General features: G+C 41.9%; 1 protein-coding gene across 2 annotated transcripts; it reads left to right on the forward strand.

Moving 5' to 3' along the window:
• Nucleotides 1-835: 835 nt before the first annotated feature.
• tent5d (terminal nucleotidyltransferase 5D) lies at nt 836-19564 on the forward strand. 2 transcript variants are annotated; one of them, XM_082178135.1, is made up of 2 exons: nt 836-1097; nt 16370-19564. In XM_082178135.1, the coding sequence occupies exon 2, from the start codon at nt 16390-16392 to the stop codon at nt 19483-19485; it is 3096 nt and encodes a 1031-aa protein (XP_082034261.1). In that variant the 5' UTR covers nt 836-1097; nt 16370-16389; the 3' UTR covers nt 19486-19564. The 2 variants fall into 2 exon arrangements, with proteins under 2 accessions (XP_082034261.1, XP_082034262.1); XM_082178136.1 differs by lacking the exon at nt 836-1097 and adding an exon at nt 3993-4511.
• The last annotated feature ends 247 nt before the right edge of the window (nt 19565-19811 follow it).

Raw genomic sequence — 19811 nt, forward strand, 5'->3', positions numbered from 1 at the left:
AGTCTCTGCAGAGATCTATCCTTGACGTGTACAGGAGGGAGGGGTTGATTGATGTTTGGTTTTGCGTCTCTCTTCATCATGAGAGCAAGAGAGGGATGAGTCACTCGCTGGCTGATATAACACAGCACTGCAGCGCCTGTGCAGCTCACTGCCAGTAAAACACCACACCACGAGTCTATGTGTGTGAACATATAATATTTGGCAGATTCATCAACAACAATATTCAATTTAAGGTAGAAATCATTCAGCTTTAGCTAAAATACCGATTTTAGATAAGTAAAATAAAGTGGAATTTCCAAAAAGGAAGTTACCTCTATTGCAGAAGAACCAATGGCAGTGTGGGAATGAATTGTGTACACATTTAAACTGCATCAATGAATAAGATGTTCAGAGATTAAGGATAAAGTCTTATTCATCTTCAATTTCCCGAACAGCCAGTTTACCAGTAAGAAATGCAGCCTTGCACAGAAATAAGTGTATTAATCTCATACATGCGCACATTGTAACCGAGACTTGCCTAATTGCAGATACTTAGTATTTTTCACTTGATATAATCACATTTTTTACACAAAGAATAATCAACAAATGTAAACAGCGATATTCTTTATTATTATTTTTCTCTCCGAGGCTTTTAATGACATAATGGTAACCTTCTTCTTTTCTTTTTTTCTTTTTTTTTTTTTTTCTTTTGGAAAAAGCTGTTTAGAATAGATAACCCATCACAAGTGTCACTGTCGTTTAACAACACTACATGCACATACATGTGCGCGCTCTTGACACCTGTTAACTCTCGTTCCGCGGTCTTTTGATATGTGCCATTGTTGTGACTCGCACTACGTGGACTACCTCAAAACTCTGACGCCAGGTCGCCATGGAAACTGCTTTAAGCTCCGGGCTCTGAGAGAGCAGAAGGTGTGGGATATTTAAGAGTTTCAGAAGCACTATCTGCCTGAACAGCGACCGCTCTCCTGCAGCTTTTCCCAGCTCTGGAATTCAGCAAATGAACCTTAAACGACTGACCCGATGACCAAATCACTGTCGGATTAACCCTGGAAATCAACATTGACGCCAGCTCTTACGTTTCTGCACATCGAGTGGTGAGTTGAAAAACTCCCATCTTTTTGTGGACTTGAACTCATTCGTATTGACTTTGACTTCTAATCTTGCCACATAACTATAAAAATATTTGTAATTTAATGATGCATTGGCTACTGTTGATTATTGTTGTTGTTATTATTATTATTATTATATGTTTTACTTAATGGTTTGACCACTGTCAAGTTTAAATTACGAATAGCTAGTTCGCTACAATAGCTGTTCTCTGCCAAAGTTTGAAAAACCTTATGACGTTGGACTGGCAACGCAATATGGTACCAGTGAAAAGCCTACCAGTGAAAGAAACAGTGAGTAGTAGCCTAAATCAATACTTTTATGGTAGCCTAGCGATGACGACAGCATTTTTACTGTTATATCGATTCCACATATAATTTGTATTAACACACACGCTCAAACATAGGCTAAGCAACGCACTGTTCCTCTGACCTGTCGATTCATGTTTGGTTTAACGTTTAAGAGGCATTCGTTTGTCTTCCTCTGATTTGAGAATATTATGTCCTCATTTATCAGAACTTTTTTTTAATATACTTGGTCTGTAAGCAGCTATTGTACATGGTGAATAAAGATAATTATATGTTCAACACAATACAGGCAAATTGTGAATCGATATTGAAGTTTGGAATGTACTATGCGCGTCCATAAAGAACAGGCTGATTTTCTGGAGCCTGCTGGCGTGTATCTGTGAATGGATGAGCAGAAGTACTTCGATGACTCACAGCGGTTTATTTGCGGGAGAGGGGCGGGGGAGGAAAACATCATCGTGCTGCAGCGTCACGGCCAATGTGCACATTCGTGTGTGTCTACAGACAGACGGCCACAAAAATACTAATAAAGCTCTTTTGCCGAAGTGAATAATCACGACAGGGACAGTTAAAGTGAGACAGACGGTGAGATTTCACTTTATATGTCAGTCTTGCATGTGGGATATAATTGCCGTGACGTGTCGGTAATGACGCCATAGTCATAGCAGGACCGACGTCACGAGGCGACGCCCCCTCAGTCAAGATGAATGGCCAAACATTGGCTGCCTATAGTGTCAATAGACTACAAAATCACTTTTTATTTAAGTGCAGTATGTTTCATTTTGATTGGTTGTCTGGTTAAGCATGCTTCCACAAGTTAAGTTGATCTTAGCACACCATGAAGACTGCAGCATAGAATATGTCAAGAACGTAAACAATCTGGTCCTAAAGTATTTCCAGTGGTGGGATTTTTATAACCCAGAATAATGATGGCAAGAACGATTAATATTCGCAAACCTTTCAGACGGTTCTTTTCCATGAACTATTATAAAAATAAAACATTCCGCAGTTACGTCATCACACAATGACGTCACTCGTATATTGATTTATTTTCATTCGCTTAAGTTAGTGGTGTTTGTTGGCACGGTTTCATTCTGTGAACCTGCAAGTTGAATAGCATACTGTATGACTGAACTGGCAGTCTGCACTTGGACAAGTTTACAACAACAATAGGCCTAAATTTTTGCACCTAACACAGTACATTACATAGCCTAGACATTGATGTACAGACATGGATATGTTATGCTTGTATATAAAAATAATAAACTAGTTTTATAAACATCAGGATTTAGCTTAACAATTTAAGAATTATTATAATATGCATGCACTTGTTAGACTTTCGGAAATTCTCAGAAATCTTCTTCAGTTAGAACTAGTTCATTCAGTTCTTCTTCTGAGGTGGAAAGGACCGAAAATCTGACTTTCAGCTAGGGCGGCACGATTTAGGAGAAAATCTAGGTTAATTGCGATTTTTTTTTCTGGTTAAAATTGCGATATAAAATGTGATTTTTAAAACAAATCAACAACAACAAAAGATATAGAACATCAGTGTCACATTTCAACCTTGTCACCATCCTCTGCACTGCATTTCCCATCACCCTCCTTGGCTCCCACCTGCACATCATTCAATCACTCACACCTGCACCTCATCATCACCCTCATCACTGCCACTATAAAGGCACAATCCTCACCACAGTTCCTGGTCCGACCTCGTTTTCACTAAGTGGACTATTCTTCCTGTCTCCAGCGATCTTCCTGTCTCCAGCGATCTTCCTGTCTCCAGCATCTTCCTGTCTCCAGCATCTTCCTGTCTCCAGCATCTTCCTGTCTCCAGCATCTTCCTTCCCTCTGTGTCTCCTCCAAGATCCCCCTTTGGACTCCACTACCCTGCTCACCACATCCCTGCACCTTTGTTATCAATTAATCACTATTCACCATCCATCTTCCTCTCCTATGTCTACTTACCGTAACAGAAGGTCAGACCAATACCGCAAATGGATCCTGCAGTGCAGCTCCTCTGCATCGACCAGGACCAGCTTTCTCTCGAGGCACACACCGCGGCGTTCCTCGATCTGGCGTGCCTTACCTCCTACCCAGACCGATCATTCAGTGTCTTTTACCACACAAGCCTCAATGCCGGCTCCCGAACTATATACCCGAACTGCCGGCTCTGAACCCGGTCTCCTGAGCTGCCGTCTCCGCCCTGGTTGCCTGAATGGCCTACTCCGCCCTGGCCGTCTGAATGGCCTACTCCGCCCTGGCCGCCTGAATGGCCTACTCCGCCCTGGCCGCCTGAATGGCCTACTCCGCCCTGGTCGCCTGAATGGCTGACTCCGCCCTGGTCGCCTGAATGGCCTACTCCGCCCTGGTCGCCTGAATGGCCTACTCCGCCCTGGTCGCCTGAATGGCCTACTCCGCCCTGGTCGCCTGAATGGCCGACTCCGCCCTGGTCGCCTGAATGGCCGACTCCGGCCTGGTCGCCTGAATGGCCGACTCCAGCCTGGCCGCCTGAATGGCCTACTCCGCCCTGGCCGCCTGAATGGCCTACTCCGGCCTGGTCGCCTGAATGGCCTACTCCGCCCTGGCCGCCTGAATGGCCGACTGTGCCCTGGCTTCCTGCTCCAAATAGGTCACGCCCTCGTTAGCCTCCAGGGTGACCCCTCCTTCGACTCCAGAGTGTTATACGGCGCGAGGACGTGCCTTCCGGGAGGGTGGGCTTCTGTCACATATCAACCTAGTCACCATCCTCTGCACTACATTTCCCATCACCCTCCTTGGCTCCCACCTGCACATCATTCAATCACTCACACCTGCACCTCATCATCACCCTCATCACTGCCACTATAAAGGCACAATCCTCACCACAGTTCCTGGTCCGACCTCGTTTTCACTAAGTGGACTATTCTCCCTGTCTCCAGCGATCTCCCTGTCTCCAGCATCTTCCTGTCTCCAGCATCTTCCTTCCCTCTGTGTCTCCGCCAAGATCACCCTTTGGACTCCACTACCCTGCTCACCTCATCCCTGCAACTTTGTTATGAAATCAATATTCACCATCCATCTTCCTCTCCTGTGTCTACTTACCATAACAACCAGGTTTGTTGTGCTTTTATATTAATATGACTAATAATAATAATTATGATCATAATTATTATTGCTAATTAAAAATATTAAAATACCACAAATATTACTATTGTAATAACACTCTTATTATATATATATAATAAATGTAATAATTAGAAAATAATATTTTTATTTGACAGAAAAAACATTTTACGAAAAACTCCAGGGTTACCTGTTAACATACAGGCAGCTTATGATTGTAAATCATTAGAAAGGTCTAAGGATTTATTATAAAATATATTATGATAAAAATGTGTGACAATTTCTTAATTTTTATTCAAGTGGTAAAATCAAAAAGGGATTCCATGTCTTTAATATTAATTAGGCATTCTTCTCTTATGCATCCACTGTGAAAAAAAAAAAACCTTCTGTACTCTAGAGAAAAACATATGGATTATCATGTTTAATGTTTAGGCTACATGTCTTTAAAGAGAAGTATTATTTAGTAAAAGTAAAAAAAAAATGATTTACCCAAAATAGGATTGTCTATTTCATTCATTCTAAAAGCTGGAGGGCACCTTCACCAAGAAACAATGCCTCACAGAAGTAATATAACTTATGGCCCTGTCCCAAATGGCACACTTTATATGCACTTTCGGTCTTGTGGACTTACAATGGCTGCTGTGTGCACGTGTCCGTTAAAAGGATTGTTCACCCAAAAATGAAAATTAGCCAATGATTTACTCACCCTGAAGCCATCCTAGGTGTATATGACATTCTTCTTTCAGATGAAATCAATCGGAGTCATATTAAAAAATGTTCTGTCTCCTCCAAGCTTTATAATGGGAGTGAATGAATGGCTGGTGAAAATTTGAAGCCCAAAAAAGTGCATCAATCCATTATAAAAGCAATCCATATGGCTCCAGGGGATTAATAACAGGCCTTCTGAAGTGAAGCCATGTGTTTGAGTAAGGAAAATACCCATATTTAAAACTTTATAAACTATAATCACTAGCTTCCGACAGACGGCCGTACGCATTGATTTACGGTGGAAGACTAACCCCTGACTCGACGCACAACGTAATGACGAATGCAGGAGCTCAGAGGAAAGAGCAAAACAAAACACTGGCCGTGGATTAGCAATTTTGAAGAGAAATGTCGGAAGATTTCTATATAATAATAATAATAATAATAATAATACATAAGTCTTATATAGCGCTTTTCAAGGAACGCAAAGACGCTTTACAAATGAAACAAACAAACAAAAATGAGAATGCTACTATAGATTGTAGGCGAGCTGAAACAGGTGAGTTTTGAGCAGTTTTTTGTAGGTGGTCAGTGAGTCCGAGTTTCTGATGTGGATGGGGAGTGAGTTCCAAAGGGTGGGGGCAGCGATGGTGAAGGCTCGGTCCCCAAAGTTCGGTGCTTTGATTTGGTGATGGGTGTGAAAAGGTTTAAGTCGGCAGAGCGGAGGCGTCGGGAGGGGCGGTGGTGAAGAGGAGCTTCAGTTTGTTGCACAGCCCTATCTGTTTAAACCGCGAGAGGCGACTAAGTTTACGATACTTCAACATCCTACGTCATACATGCACCACGGGTTACTCTTGTGGCGGAAGTCGACTTGTGTAGTATGCATACAGTCGTCTGTTGGAAGCTAGGTATTTTAGATTATAAAGTTATAAATATGGGTATTTGTCTAACAAAAACCCATGGCTTCGCTTTAGAAGGCCTTTATTAACCCCCCGGAGCCGTGTGGAGTATTTTTTTTTACATGGATGGATGCACTTTTTTGGGCTTAAAATTTTCACTAGCCATTCACTCCTAATATAAAGCTTGGATGAGACATGAGATTTTTTTATATAACTCTGATTGATTTCGTCTGAAAGAACAATGTCATATACACCTAGGCTTCAGGGTGAGTAAATCATGGGCTAATTTTAATTTTGGGGTGAACTATCCCTTTAAGTCCATGACTTAGGGTGTCCCATTTTTCATTTTAGGCTTCAGAAGGTTGCTCGCAAGCGCAACCTCCTTTGCGGTTGATATGTGCCCTCGATGCGCACTTTTCCTGAGCCCGCACTGAAGCGAGCTCCGCAGCAGACTTCTTCCTTCTTAGGGTGCCTGGAAGGCAAGGCTGCAGCCTTAGCCGGTACGCAGGGAAGAAGACCAGAGGCCGTTTTTTTTAATGAATGTCAATGGATGAGAGGCTTCACTACACTGAATAAAACACTTTTGTGAGGACATCTTAACAATTCGCTAAACAATACTTTTGTGGGGAACTACAGTATACATTTTTAAGAAAAGGCAGAGTAGGGAATGTCGTGAAAGGTAGGAATCATTTATGGCATTACCAGCAGCAAATGTTGGGCAGTATTTAATAATTTAATAATAATATTGAGTGATATTGTATTTTCTAAAGAAAATGATCAATATCTGTTTTATTTCTTTAGCTTTCAGGTTTTACAATTTAGAAGACTTGAATGACTATGACTGCCATGCACTATGCTGAAATAATGCATATTATAATAATATAATATGCAAATAAAAATTATAATAAAATAATGTGTTTTCTCTATGCCTCCCAGTTTTCAACAAATAAATTAGACTTGAATTGTAATGATTTATGACTCCTGTGTGTGCCTAATAATGATATAACACTTTTTAATTAATGAAGGTAAACAAAATATAAGGATTTTAACAAATAAATGTTTTCTTTCTATGGCTTCCAGTAATCTGCAGCTAACAGAGCAATTTGTGCTCATTTTTTTACCGCTCAGTAATGCGCATTCCACAAACATTGCATTACTACTGTACGTGTACTAGCGATATAACGATAGAGAGAGATAACATATCCTAAGTTCTTGAAACTCAGAAACAAGAAAACAGAACTAAGCTCACTGAAACAATGTATCAATGAAAGGACAAAATCTTACAAAAAAAACACTACTAGAGAAACTACAAACTAAAAGTAAAAAATAAATAAAAATAGAGCACAGAGAAAAGATCCATTACAAGTGGTTTGTGACAGTAGACCTACTTATTTTCACATTTAGATTGTGCAGTCCAGTACCAGCTCCTAGCCTATAATATTTAGATAGGGCAGATTCTGGGTCTTAGTGCTAGTTTATGATAAACATTTTGTAAGCTTTATATTCTAATCAATGACCACATGTAGACAATAGGCGCGTTTCCATTACAGATTTGTGCAAAACGTATGCGTTTTTTCCCCCTTTTTTTCTCTTTTTTTCTACATGTCGACAAAAAACTATTGTCCATTCGGTTCCATTAACTGAAGTTATGCAACTAAACATAATTTTTTCCTGATAATTCATTCCAAAAATCATGGCGACGGATGTTGGTAGGTTTACGTATATCCCAGCCATTGCACTGGCCATTATTATTAATCGAAGGAAACATGTGTGTTATCCAAGCATTAATGGTAAGGAAAGTCCCTTATACTTGGACCGGCTGGTGTTTCTGGGTGTTTCTCCCTCATATCTGCTTCAAGGTCTTTATTCCTGCTGAGGCTTCAGGGCTTCCGGGTCCTAAATTATATCGATGACTGGATTATTTTGGCCCAGTTGCAGGAGCTGGCTCAACACAAAGAAAAGTGTGTTGGCACCCACCCAGAGAACTACATTTCTGGGGGTGGTGTGGGACTCGACTACGATGCGAGCGCAAATGTCTCCCGCACGTATCGAGTCCATCCTGGCCACGGTGACCAGGATAAAGCTAGGCCAGGCCATCACTGTGAAACATATTCAGAGGTTGTTTGGGCTCATAGCAGCTGCATCAAATTTGATTCCATTTGGCCTGCTGCACATGAGGGCCCTGCAATGGTGGTTAAAAACCAAGGGGTTTTCACCGAGGGGGAACCCATTCTGCATGATCAGGGTTACGCGCAGATGCCTTCGCTCCCTATCTATGTGGAAGAAACTTTGGTTCCTGTCCCAAGGTCCCATGCTGGGAGCGTCATGTCGCCGGAAAGCCGTTTCGACAGACGCATCCCTCACGGGCTGGGACGCGGTCATGGACGTCCGCTTTACGAGAGATCTGTGGCAAGACCATCATTTTTCTTGCCACTTAAATTGCCTAGAAATGTTGCCAGTCTTCTGTGCTCTGAGGAGCTTCCTCCCAGACCTCAAGGGTCTCCACGTTCTTGTGAGAACAGACAACATGTTGGTGGTGTCCTATCTAAATCAACAGGGGGGTCTGAGATCATGTCCTCTATGCAAACTGGCGCATCAGATCCTCCTGTGGTCCCAGGGAAGAGCAACATCTCTCAGAGCAACATACACCCCCAGGGGACCAGAATCGGGGGGCAGACATCCTGTGGAGGCAGGGGCTGAGGCCCGGGGAAGAGTCCATGTGCAAGAGGTTCGGCCCAGTGGAAGTGGACCTGTTCGCATCTCAAGAGACGACACACTGTCCACTGTGGCTTTCTATCAGCTGGGGTTGGATGCCATGATGCAGGCGTGACAGAGGCGGTGCCTGTATGCATTTCCCCCGATCGCTCTGCTCCAGGGAGTTCATCGCGACGGGGTCAGTCTACTCCAAGTAGCCCCGTTGTGGCCGGTTCGAGTATGATTCTCAGACATAATATCGCTTCTAGAGGACCCTCCATCGGAGTTCCCCATCAGGAGGGACCTGCTTTCGCAGGCAGAGGGCTCCATATGTCAACTGTCAAGTCAAGTCACCTTTATTTATATAGCGCTTTTTACAATACAGATTGTTTCAGGGCAGCTTCACATTGATAACATGAAAATAATACAACAAAGTTTGTTTCTAGAAGAAAATTGCATCATCGTCCACCCATAATAAGGCAGATCAATAATATTGTTGAATATTAAATGTCCCCAACTAAGCAAGCCAAAAGCCAAGGCAACAGTGGCAAGGAACCAAAACTCCATCAGGTGACAGAATGGAGAAAAAAAACCTTGGGAGAACCCAGGCTCAGTCGGGGGCCAGTTCTCCTCTGGCCAACGAGCGAACAGTGTATGATTATGATCCAGGCAGCGTTACAGGTCAGAAGTCAGATTGGTCGTGACGATGAGGCCTTCACAGGGCTGATGAGGCTGGCACTTCAGGATGCGTCATGGTTAGGTCCAGGTGCAGATCCACCATCTGATCTGGATACGGCCGAGGTCCACCTCACTTCAGGAAACGGAGAGTCTTGTTGACACTTCAGGACTGCATTGTTGTCGCGTCCAGGCGCTGTGGGTCTGAGGGGGCCCTGAGGAGGCCCTGAGGGGGCACAGTACCTAGAAGCTGGCCTGTCAGCAGTAGTCGTCGAGACCATACTCAGCTCCAGAGCTCCATCCACAAGAAAATTGCATGGCCTAAATTGAAATGTTTTCACCATTTGATATAGAGAGCGTGGCGTGATCCCAGTTAACTGCCCAGTGGCTTCAGTGCTGGAGTTCCTCTAGGATCGCTTCTCTGCTGGACTTACCTCAACCACACTCAAAGTGTATGGCTGCCATTGTGGCTTTCCACACTCCTCTGGGTGATGGCCCTTTGGGAAGACATCAGCTGGTCGTTCTAAATCAACATGCTGCTCCGTGATCGCTGTCTGCACCCTGTCATCACATATTCCGTTGGAAAGCTCTCTCTCTCCTGTACAATGTTGTCGTATCCAAATACGGAAATTTCCTTTTTTATCAGCAACCAATCGTGAAAGTATAAGGGGGCATTTAACTCTAAAAGCGAAATCTCATTGGCTGATGTCAATTTTAAAGGCCATTTTCTCAAAATGGGTTTTTTCTCATACTCTGAGCCAGAAATCTCCACTTCAGCAGCACTTACATACACCAAACTTTCCGGTTGTATTCCTATCTATATTCTCAAGGTTTTTACAGAGGGGTTATGCCTGGCTCACACTACAGGAGTTTTAAAATCGAGATTATCGTGCCAGAGGAAGCGACTCACGTGATCTCACGCTGCACATCTGAAGCGGAAAAGCATGTAAACCCAATATCTGTCCTTCATATCAAGTCATATTTGTGAAAAGGTAGCTGTGACCAAGACAAGCGAAGTCTTTCAAAAATCATCCTTTTAACATTTAAGGATATGTCTAATGAATGGCGTCAGCGCTGTTCAATAAAATGAATCAATGCCATTGATCATGAAGTGACGCATCGGCTTCAGCGGTGCCCATGCGCCACATTGCTGCTCAGCTGAGCCTTGTAAAGTGGAACTCAAAGTTCAAATTAAATATTAAAATAATTAACAGCTTGTTTCATTACATCTATCTTTGAATGAATCTGTTTTTTTTTTTTTTTTTACATTTCCATTGAATGAACAGTTTAATGACTCACTCAAAGACTGTTCCTTCCCGCCACCTGGTGGCGCAACAATGTAACTGGACTGAGTGACAGCCTGTCTAGAAAGTGCAGAGACTATCAATGCCAATACTGGTGAAATATCAGCAGAAAGCCTCTCGTAAAGTGAGATTCAAGGAACTAACTGTTATATAGCAATGGCCTAACAAGCTCATTGTCAGGTTTATGTTGTGTTTATTATATTATGTGGACCCCGACCCTTATTTTGACATTGTAGCTTCATTTTACGCCACTTCGTTTTAACGCGCTTTTTAGTTTCGGTTTCATTACTGAACATGTACTCGTCTTCGTGCCTGCTGACCACAGCGTAACACTTATTTATTTAGCAATAAATAAATGGAGATAAAAACGCATATCGCGCTATTGAGTCACTCAAAATTACCTCAAGGGAAATTCCTTCACCACGACAGCCCTACTCGTTTCTTATTGGCTATTTTGACAGTACTGACGTGATGTCTTGCTCATCCTGATTTAAAATCCTAAATATCAAACATGTTTGATGTGATAGGGGCAAGCCCGATTTGTGTGAGAGCAGATCAGGGGGTGCAAGATTCGATCTGTGAACACCTCACATTACCAGATAATCTGCGCCGAACATCGGAACCGATCGAGGTCATCGACAAGATTTTTTTCTCCGATTCTCGGGAGGGGAAAATCGGGGCTAAATCGGCCTAAAACTCCTGTAGTGTGAGCCAGGCATCAGTTCATATATCATTCAGATTCTGATTATACAACATTTTATACATAAAAAAGTGATAAAAAGAGATATCCAAAACCCCCTCTGTAAAAACCTTTGACTCTAATATGTCATCAAAATTAAACAAGAATTTTGAATCTGGCTTTATCCAATGTTCAGATTTCTCTTCTGGAAATATACAAATTAGTGCATATTTAATGAGATACTACCTCATTTGCATATTTAAACATAAATATTCTAAAAACTTGTAATACAAAAGATATTTGTCTTAATGTCAGTAATCAACAGGGGAAGTTTCATTCTGATATCTATTAGTTAATTTTTTTTTTTTCCTATTCACCTGGGGTGTCTCCCCTTAGGCCTGGCTAAGGTGCCTTCTAATACGGCACGGCCAACGGTTCTCCAGGCTTTTCATCCTCCACCTCACATGACGGCAGAAGATGAGAGACTTGATCTGCTCTGCCCTGTCAGAGCTCTCAATATTTATGTTCAGAGGTCTTCTCAATGGTGGAAGACGGACTAGTTGCTGGTGTGTTTTGGGTCACCCAGGATGGGGCTCCAGGCTGGATAGTACTGAATAGTTCAGAACTTCAGACTATTTCCCTGGCCTATCAGGTGTGCAGTTTGCCTTCACCTTTGGCCGTGAGGGCTCACTCAATCCTATGGCGTCCTCTAGAGCTCTCCTCTCAGGGGCCCCTATCCAGGAAGTGTGTGATGCGTCTGGATTTTTTAGTCTGGACCTCCCTTCTACGCCAATTGTATGACGTGATAGTTTGTCCCAAAGCTTGTCTACTCTTTTGCTACACACTCAATCGTTTTCTTCACAAAAAGAGTATACTTTTAAGGCGTAGTATAAATAGGCAAATTGGGACGCAGCACTGATGTTAAATCCGTCTCTTTTGTCCACTTTCTACAACTTCTGTCCTGATTTCTTCGAGGGAAGAACTAGATGGTGGGCCAGAACATAATTCAAGAAATTAATTGATGAAAAATGCAACTAGAATTGTCTGTGACAGACTGTTATAGTGTCTTTTGTAACTGGTGGTGAGCTGTTACTCTGTTAATTCCTGTTGTAGGACAGTCATTAACAAAAAGCCACATTTGTGTGGCGGTGTCCGGGTTTTACACTGGATAAATTAATAAAGCAGTAGTGACACGTAACCTGGCAAGTATCTTCATTCACCAACTTGCAACAAAGTCCGCCTTGCTAAAACACACATATGTGGGAGATGCGGAATAGAACTTGAGGGGGTTCCGACAGTTTGAGGATCTGTCATAAAACTGTCCCTTAAATGCTTAAATGATCACTATATATAAATACATGGTATTTCATTCTGCATGTCAGTGGTGCACTGTGTTAGCAGCTTATGGTCCAGTGTTTTAGTGTCTAGGGGCACTACAATTTACGTTCCATTTTGTTTTTATTCATATGCACGTGAATGCAGGAGACAGGAAAAATGCATATTTCTAGCATGATATTATCTGGTCCATTTGATTTTTTGTTTTTTGAACAGGTAAATTATGACAGACAATAGTACGCAGAGATGAAGAATATTACAAAATAGAATATTAAGCAAGGATAATGTAAAGATAGTAAAAGGGCATTACATAGACAGGGTAACACACAGCAGTATATAATTAAAAAACAACAACATTTTAATAGTACAGCAGAGTGACCGGGGGAGAGAATTCCAGAGGTGCAATAACACTAAATGATCGACCTCCCATAGAAGAGAGGCGACACAGAGGAGCAGAGAGAAGGCCAGATTCAGATGACCGCAGGGCCTGAGTGGGGCCACTTTTCAGCCCGGGAGTTTCAGGACCAAGACAGGCCCACTTTTTCCATGGTGGAATTCCAAATTAGCACTTTTTCCAAATTGGATAAATGAAGCAAAAGTTCAGCTCTTACTATTGTGTAGTTTGTATTAATACCATGGTTCAACAAATAATGTAAAGGTTAAATAATAATTCACTTAGACTTTATAAGAAGCAATTGCGACTTTATTTCACGCAATTCTGACTTTATATCTTTCAATTCTGCCTTTATAACACGCAATTCCGACTTTATTTCACGCAATTGCGACTTTATTTCACGCAATTCTGACTTTATATCTTTCAATTCTGCCTTTATAACACGCAATTCCGACTTTATTTCACGCAATTGCGACTTTATTTCACGCAATTCTGACTTTATGTCTCGCAATTCTGACTTTATACCACGCAATTGCGACTTCATTTCACGCAATTCTGAGAAATAAAGTCAGAATTGCGAGATGTAAACTCGTAATTGTGAGATAAAAAGTCGCAATTATCTTTTAAAATGTTGTATTCTGTGGCGGATACAAGCTTCCATACCTCCTGGCCTCTTCCTCCCATCCATCCTCCCTGACGCGTACCGTAACTGTAGGGCCGGCCCAGCTATCGGTAGGCGGTGCCGCGGTAGCCTACCTGAGAAAACGTTTTGGAAAGACGGGCTATGGACCCAACCAACTCTATAGGAGGGGAGGGGAGAACTCCCTCTCATGCTACAACCAATGCAGAGGCTGCGCGCTGTGGTGTCAGAATGCGGAACGTGTGTAGCCTAATGTAACTAACGTGACAAATGTGAAAAAAATAAATAAATAATAATTCCTCGACCGGCCCAAAAGTGGCCCAAAAAATTCCCGGCCCACCGGGAATTCTCCCGATTCTCCCAATTACCCACCCCGGGCCTGGATGACCGAAGTGATTCGGTCGAGGTGTAGGGGAGAAGCAGATTGCATTGATAGCTAGGAGCCAAGCCATGCAACGATTTGATCCAACATACAACATTTAATGTTTATCATATTGCGTAATCACAATGGATCTCATTCACTAATAATTACGTGGATTATTTTGTATTTGTACGCACTTCTCATGAAAAATCTCTGCCTAATTCACAACACGTTCGTACACTCATGAATTTGTTCTTAACATCGTTCTGATGTTAGTGAATTTGGAGTATTCTAAATGAACGGCCATGTGCACAAGGTTAGTCATTTGCATAAAACACGCCCAAACCATCTCCTTATAAGGGCTTTCTGCACACGCTTTCCTTACAGCCTTTTCTCACGTTCTCACGATAAACACCTTTTATACAGACCCAGATTACAGACCTCTCATTAGCCAGCTGTACATACGCGTATATCTGCTTTATTCAGAGAAAGCTTGCAGTTAAGCTATAACATAGCTTTTCTTACTCCTCAAAGTGATAGTTCACCCAAAAATGAAAATTACCCCATGATTTACTTACCCTCAAGCCATCCTAGGTGTATATGACATTCTTCTTTCAGACGAACACAATCAGAGTTATATAAAAAAATGTCCTGGCTCTTCCAAGCTTTATAATGGCAGTGAATGGCCATTTATGTTTTGAAGTCCATTAAAGTTCATCCATTCATGATATAAGTGCTCCACGCGGCCCTGGGGCGGGTAATAAAGACCTTCTGAAGCAAAGCAATGCGCTTGTGTAAGAAAAATATCCATATTTAAAACTTTATTGACTAAAATAACTAGCTTCCGGCAGACAACCGTACGCATACTACGCATGTTGACTTTAGCCACAAGAGTAACCAGTGACGCATGTATGACGTAGGCTGTAGGAGTATCGTAAGTTTAGACGCCTCTCGCGGTTCAAACAAACAGGGATGTGGGCAACAAACTCAAGCTCCTCCGACATTTCTCTTTAATACTTCTAATTCCTGACTGGTGTTTTGTTTTGGTCTATCCTCTGCACTTCCGCGCTCGTCATTATGTTGTGCGTCGGGTCAGGGATTAATCTTCCACCGTAAATCGGCAGCTGTCTGCCGGAAGCTAGTTATTTTAGTCGATAAATATGGATATTTTTTTACACAATCTCATCGATTCACTTCAGAAGGCCTTTATTAAACCCAGCAGAGCTGTGTGGATTACTTTTATGATGGATGGATGCACTTTGATGGACTTCAAAACACAAACAGCCATTCACTGCCATTATAAAGCTTGGAAGAGCCAGGTCATTTTTTATTATAACTCTGATTGTATTCGTCTGAAAGAAGAATGTCAAATACACGTAGGATGACTTGAGGGTGAGTAAACCATCGGGTAATTTTCATTTTTGGGTGAATTAACCCTTTAACTGTATATGATGGAACGTATTTAAGATGAATAAGATTAAATTAAATTGTATTATTTAGTCATTTTATTATATCATTGTATATATATGGATTATATAATACAATTAATGCAACATACTTCAATTTGTGTGTACTGTACGTATGCTTAGTGAATGAGACCCATTAAAATTTCCGGCCAAATTTTGCAACTCAATCAGTAGTGTGGTGTGATGATATGTTCCAATAGTGTCAGCTACTGACAAAGCTTCAAGTGAACCTTTGAAAGGGAAAGTATCAGGTACATACGAATCCCTGGTTCCATGAATATGGAACAAGATGCTTTGCAGCTTAGCCACACTCCCTCTTTGCTGTGCAGAAGCCACACTCCCTCTTTCCTTTTTTTTACAGAAATCTGGGAGATGCTGTATCAGTAGCCAGTGCTAATCCCCTAATTCCCATAATGTCAGCGACTGATCCAGCGTCTTACTCCCTATTCAACAATTTTTGGTGCCAGATTTTGTCATGTGGTATGACAAAGTTTACTGGACAAACAAAAGCGTGAAAAAAAGCGTTGGAAACTTGAAGTGTTCTGCAGTTTACTAACGTAGTTTAACACCTAGTTTAGTATGTTTTTGCAACTGCTGGCAAGTTTGGCCACTATATTGCACTTAATAAAAAATAACTAGAATGTTATACGTGCTGCATATCTATAATCAATTTTATCTCTATCTGTATTTCTTCCAGATCTAGTGAATGTGATAGAGATGGAAGATGACCGCCGTTTTCACAAACTGACACAAGAGCAGGTGGAGACTTTGGACCAAGTTCTTACAGAGGTCATTCCCATTCATGGCAGGGGCAATTTCCCAACTCTTGAAATCAAGCCTAAAGACATAATCCATGTGGTCAGAGACAGACTGATTTTGAAGAAAATCAAGGTGAGAGATGTCCGTCTAAATGGCTCTACAGCCAGTCATGTGCTGGTGAAAGAAAACGGCACCAGCTATAAAGATTTGGATATCATCTTTGGTGTGGAGCTTCCCAAACCGGAGGACTTCCAGATTATTAAGGAGGTGGTTTTGGGCTGTCTGCTGGACTTTCTACCTAAAGGAGTCAACAAAGATAAAATCACAGCTCTCACCATGAAAGAGGCATATGTACAAAAAATGGTCAAGGTGTTCACTGAGCATGACCGTTGGAGCCTTATCTCCCTTTCAAACAATAGTGGGAAGAATGTAGAGCTCAAGTTTGTCAACTCTCTACGACGACAGTTTGAATTCAGTGTGGACTCCTTTCAGATCATCCTGGACAGCATGCTACAATCTTATTTGGATGCTGAAAGGAGGAAGTTTGAAGAAGGGCAAGAGGGCCAGGACTCTTCTTCAGCTCAAACAAAAGGAATTCAGTCAGCCCTAATGGATGAACCATTCCTCAGCTCTTGTGACATAAGGCATTATCAGAAAAGCGACACAGACATGTCCTCCAAAACTGAAGACATGCAGACTTTCTACGACTCTCAGTGTTATTGTAAAATCAGTCAGAAAGAACAGTCTAAATATTCAGAAAGAGAACCAACTTGTGAAATAGACAAAGATGTTGAAAAAGAGATTGTTGAAACTACAACTATGCCTGTACCTATGGAGCAAGTATCAGAGCACCCTGTAACAGTGCATGTGGAGGAAAAGAATGAACTTCATGAAAATGTGTCTTTGCGTACAGAGACACTGCTAGAGGTAAATACAAACGAAATAGGTATTGACTCAGGAGGGGGAAATGAACTGGTAGTAGTAAAAACCATGTCTGTTAAGGAAACAAATCCCCCAGTTAAAAAATATATTAGTGAAATGGATTCTGACATGTTAGACATAGAGGCAGTTAATTCCAAACCATGGCTTGAAATGGTACATACTGACTTCTCTTGTCTTTCAACAAAAGGGACCTTTGGTGAGCGATGCCCATTCCAACCTGCTCCCATTACATTTCTTACACAAACAGCACTAGAATCATATGCTGAGTATCCTCTACCACCCCCTGCCAAGAAAAACAGCCAAAATTCACAAATGGTTGTTCTCAAGCATTCCTCACCCAAACCTCCTCGGAAAATGTCCAAAAAGACAACTCCTGTGCCATGTTCACCCGAAAAGTCTGTGTCAAATAATTTGGATGTTAATACTTGTCAAATTTTGCCTCCACCTAAAGCTTGCCCAAATGAATCATTACCTATGCAGGTTAAATTGTCAGGTTTTACCACAAAAAGCTTAGAATTATCCAGTTCATCAGAAAAAGACTCTAAAGAGTCAAAAGAACTGTCCACTTGTACTGGCGCTTTTACTGTTGCTCCTCCAGAGAGTGGTATGCATTCAGAGGAGACACTGTACACGAGTCTATCACCAGAGGAAAGCCTTCAAAGTCGAGTGCAAAGCTCAGAACCAGAAACTGGTGAAGCTACACATGTCAATATAGTCATCCCTTCATCCAATCCCAGTAATCTCCCCAAAGATCAAAACAGGATAAACCAGCCTTTTACCGAAACTGTTCAGACAGCACAGTGTCAGGCAATGGTACCTCTCATCAATGTGAATTCTGAGCCTTTACTTCAGGCAAATGACAGTTATCACCTCAACTTAGTCTCTCCCAAAAAGGAAGACAATGAGTCATGTGCCCAAGTTGATGACCCCACATCACCAAAAAAATGTACTTCACCCTCAGTTTCTAAGTCAAACTCCAAGGCAACAAATTGTGCCTCTCAGATATTGAAACCACTGTCTGCAGACCATACTGTTGATTCAGAAGTGGCAGGGACCAATTCTTTGTGTTCTGAACATGAGGTATCACCTCAAGTTCACAACTACCCCGTGTCCACCCTGCAGACTCAGGAACTTCTTGTGCCAAGTCCACAAACTAAAGAACCTCCAGAACTATTATCATATGTATTAGAACCACTTGTTTCTTTACCAGAGGTTCAAAGTCTCACTGTATCAGCACCACATTTTTCAAAGTCACTAGAACCTTCCATATCCTCAACAGCAACAGAGACTCCTAGAATCGTAGAACCTCTTTTAGAACCATCAGCTATATCTCTGGATGTCATGGAGCCCTCTGAAGTATTCCTCGAAGTTCTAGAACCATCTGAAGTACTTTCACAGGTTTTGAAACCCTCTGCAGTATCAATGTCACATACGTTAGAAACGTCTATGTCCTCATTAAGTGAGGCAGTGGTTTCCAAGGTATCAGATCCATCAGCTTCAGACATTAACATGCCCATACTCCCTTCCAAAGAGTTGCCTTGCATTACAGTGATGGCAGAGAGCATGTATGGTGACTTTGAGCAGGCTATGGATCACCTACGTTACCGGCTAATAGCAACACGCAACCCTGAAGAGATCAGGGGTGGAGGCCTGCTCAAGTACAGTAATCTGCTTGTCCGGGACTTTAAACCTGCCTGTGAAACTGAAATTAAGACACTTGAGCGCTACATGTGTTCACGTTTTTTTATTGACTTCCCTGATGTAAATGAGCAGCAGCGCAAGATTGAATCGTATCTGCGCAACCATTTTATTGGAGAAGAGAAAAGCAAATATGATTACTTGATGACACTTCGGAGAGTGGTCAATGAGAGCACCGTGTGCTTGATGGGGCATGAGCGCCGTCAGACTCTCAATATGATTACCATTCTAGCGCTGAAAGTCCTGGGTGAGCAGAATATCATTCCTAATGCCAATAATGTTACCTGCTACTACCAGCCTGCACCATACATGACAGACCACAACTTCAGTAACTACTACATTTCAAATGGCCAGTCCCCACTTATATACCACCCCTACCCACTACACATTCACATGCAGACTGGACTAGTTTAGGTCTAGGTACATTTCCACTACAAACGATCTACCCTTGAGCTTGGGTCCAAACACTTAACTGAAAAAAAAAAAAGAAAAACAGTTTGAGGTCCTAAGGGTTGGACAATGGGATGTCTCGATTAAAGACCACCCCTGAGAATTTTACATAAAACATTGGAGCTGTTGCTCTAGCAATATGAAGGTTAAAACATGTGTCTCGTGCATTTAATTGAAAACAACAATGACAAGATAAAACAGGAAGACAGAAAAAGACGGCAATATATAGTGAATATAAAACTAAAAATTACAAGGAAAAAAACTTTGCTAGGCCTGCTCTTCTCTTATCA

Source organism: Leuciscus leuciscus, assembly GCF_965113295.1.
Source record: "Leuciscus leuciscus genome assembly, chromosome: 8".
In the NCBI taxonomy this organism is placed as follows: domain Eukaryota; kingdom Metazoa; phylum Chordata; class Actinopteri; order Cypriniformes; family Leuciscidae; genus Leuciscus; species Leuciscus leuciscus.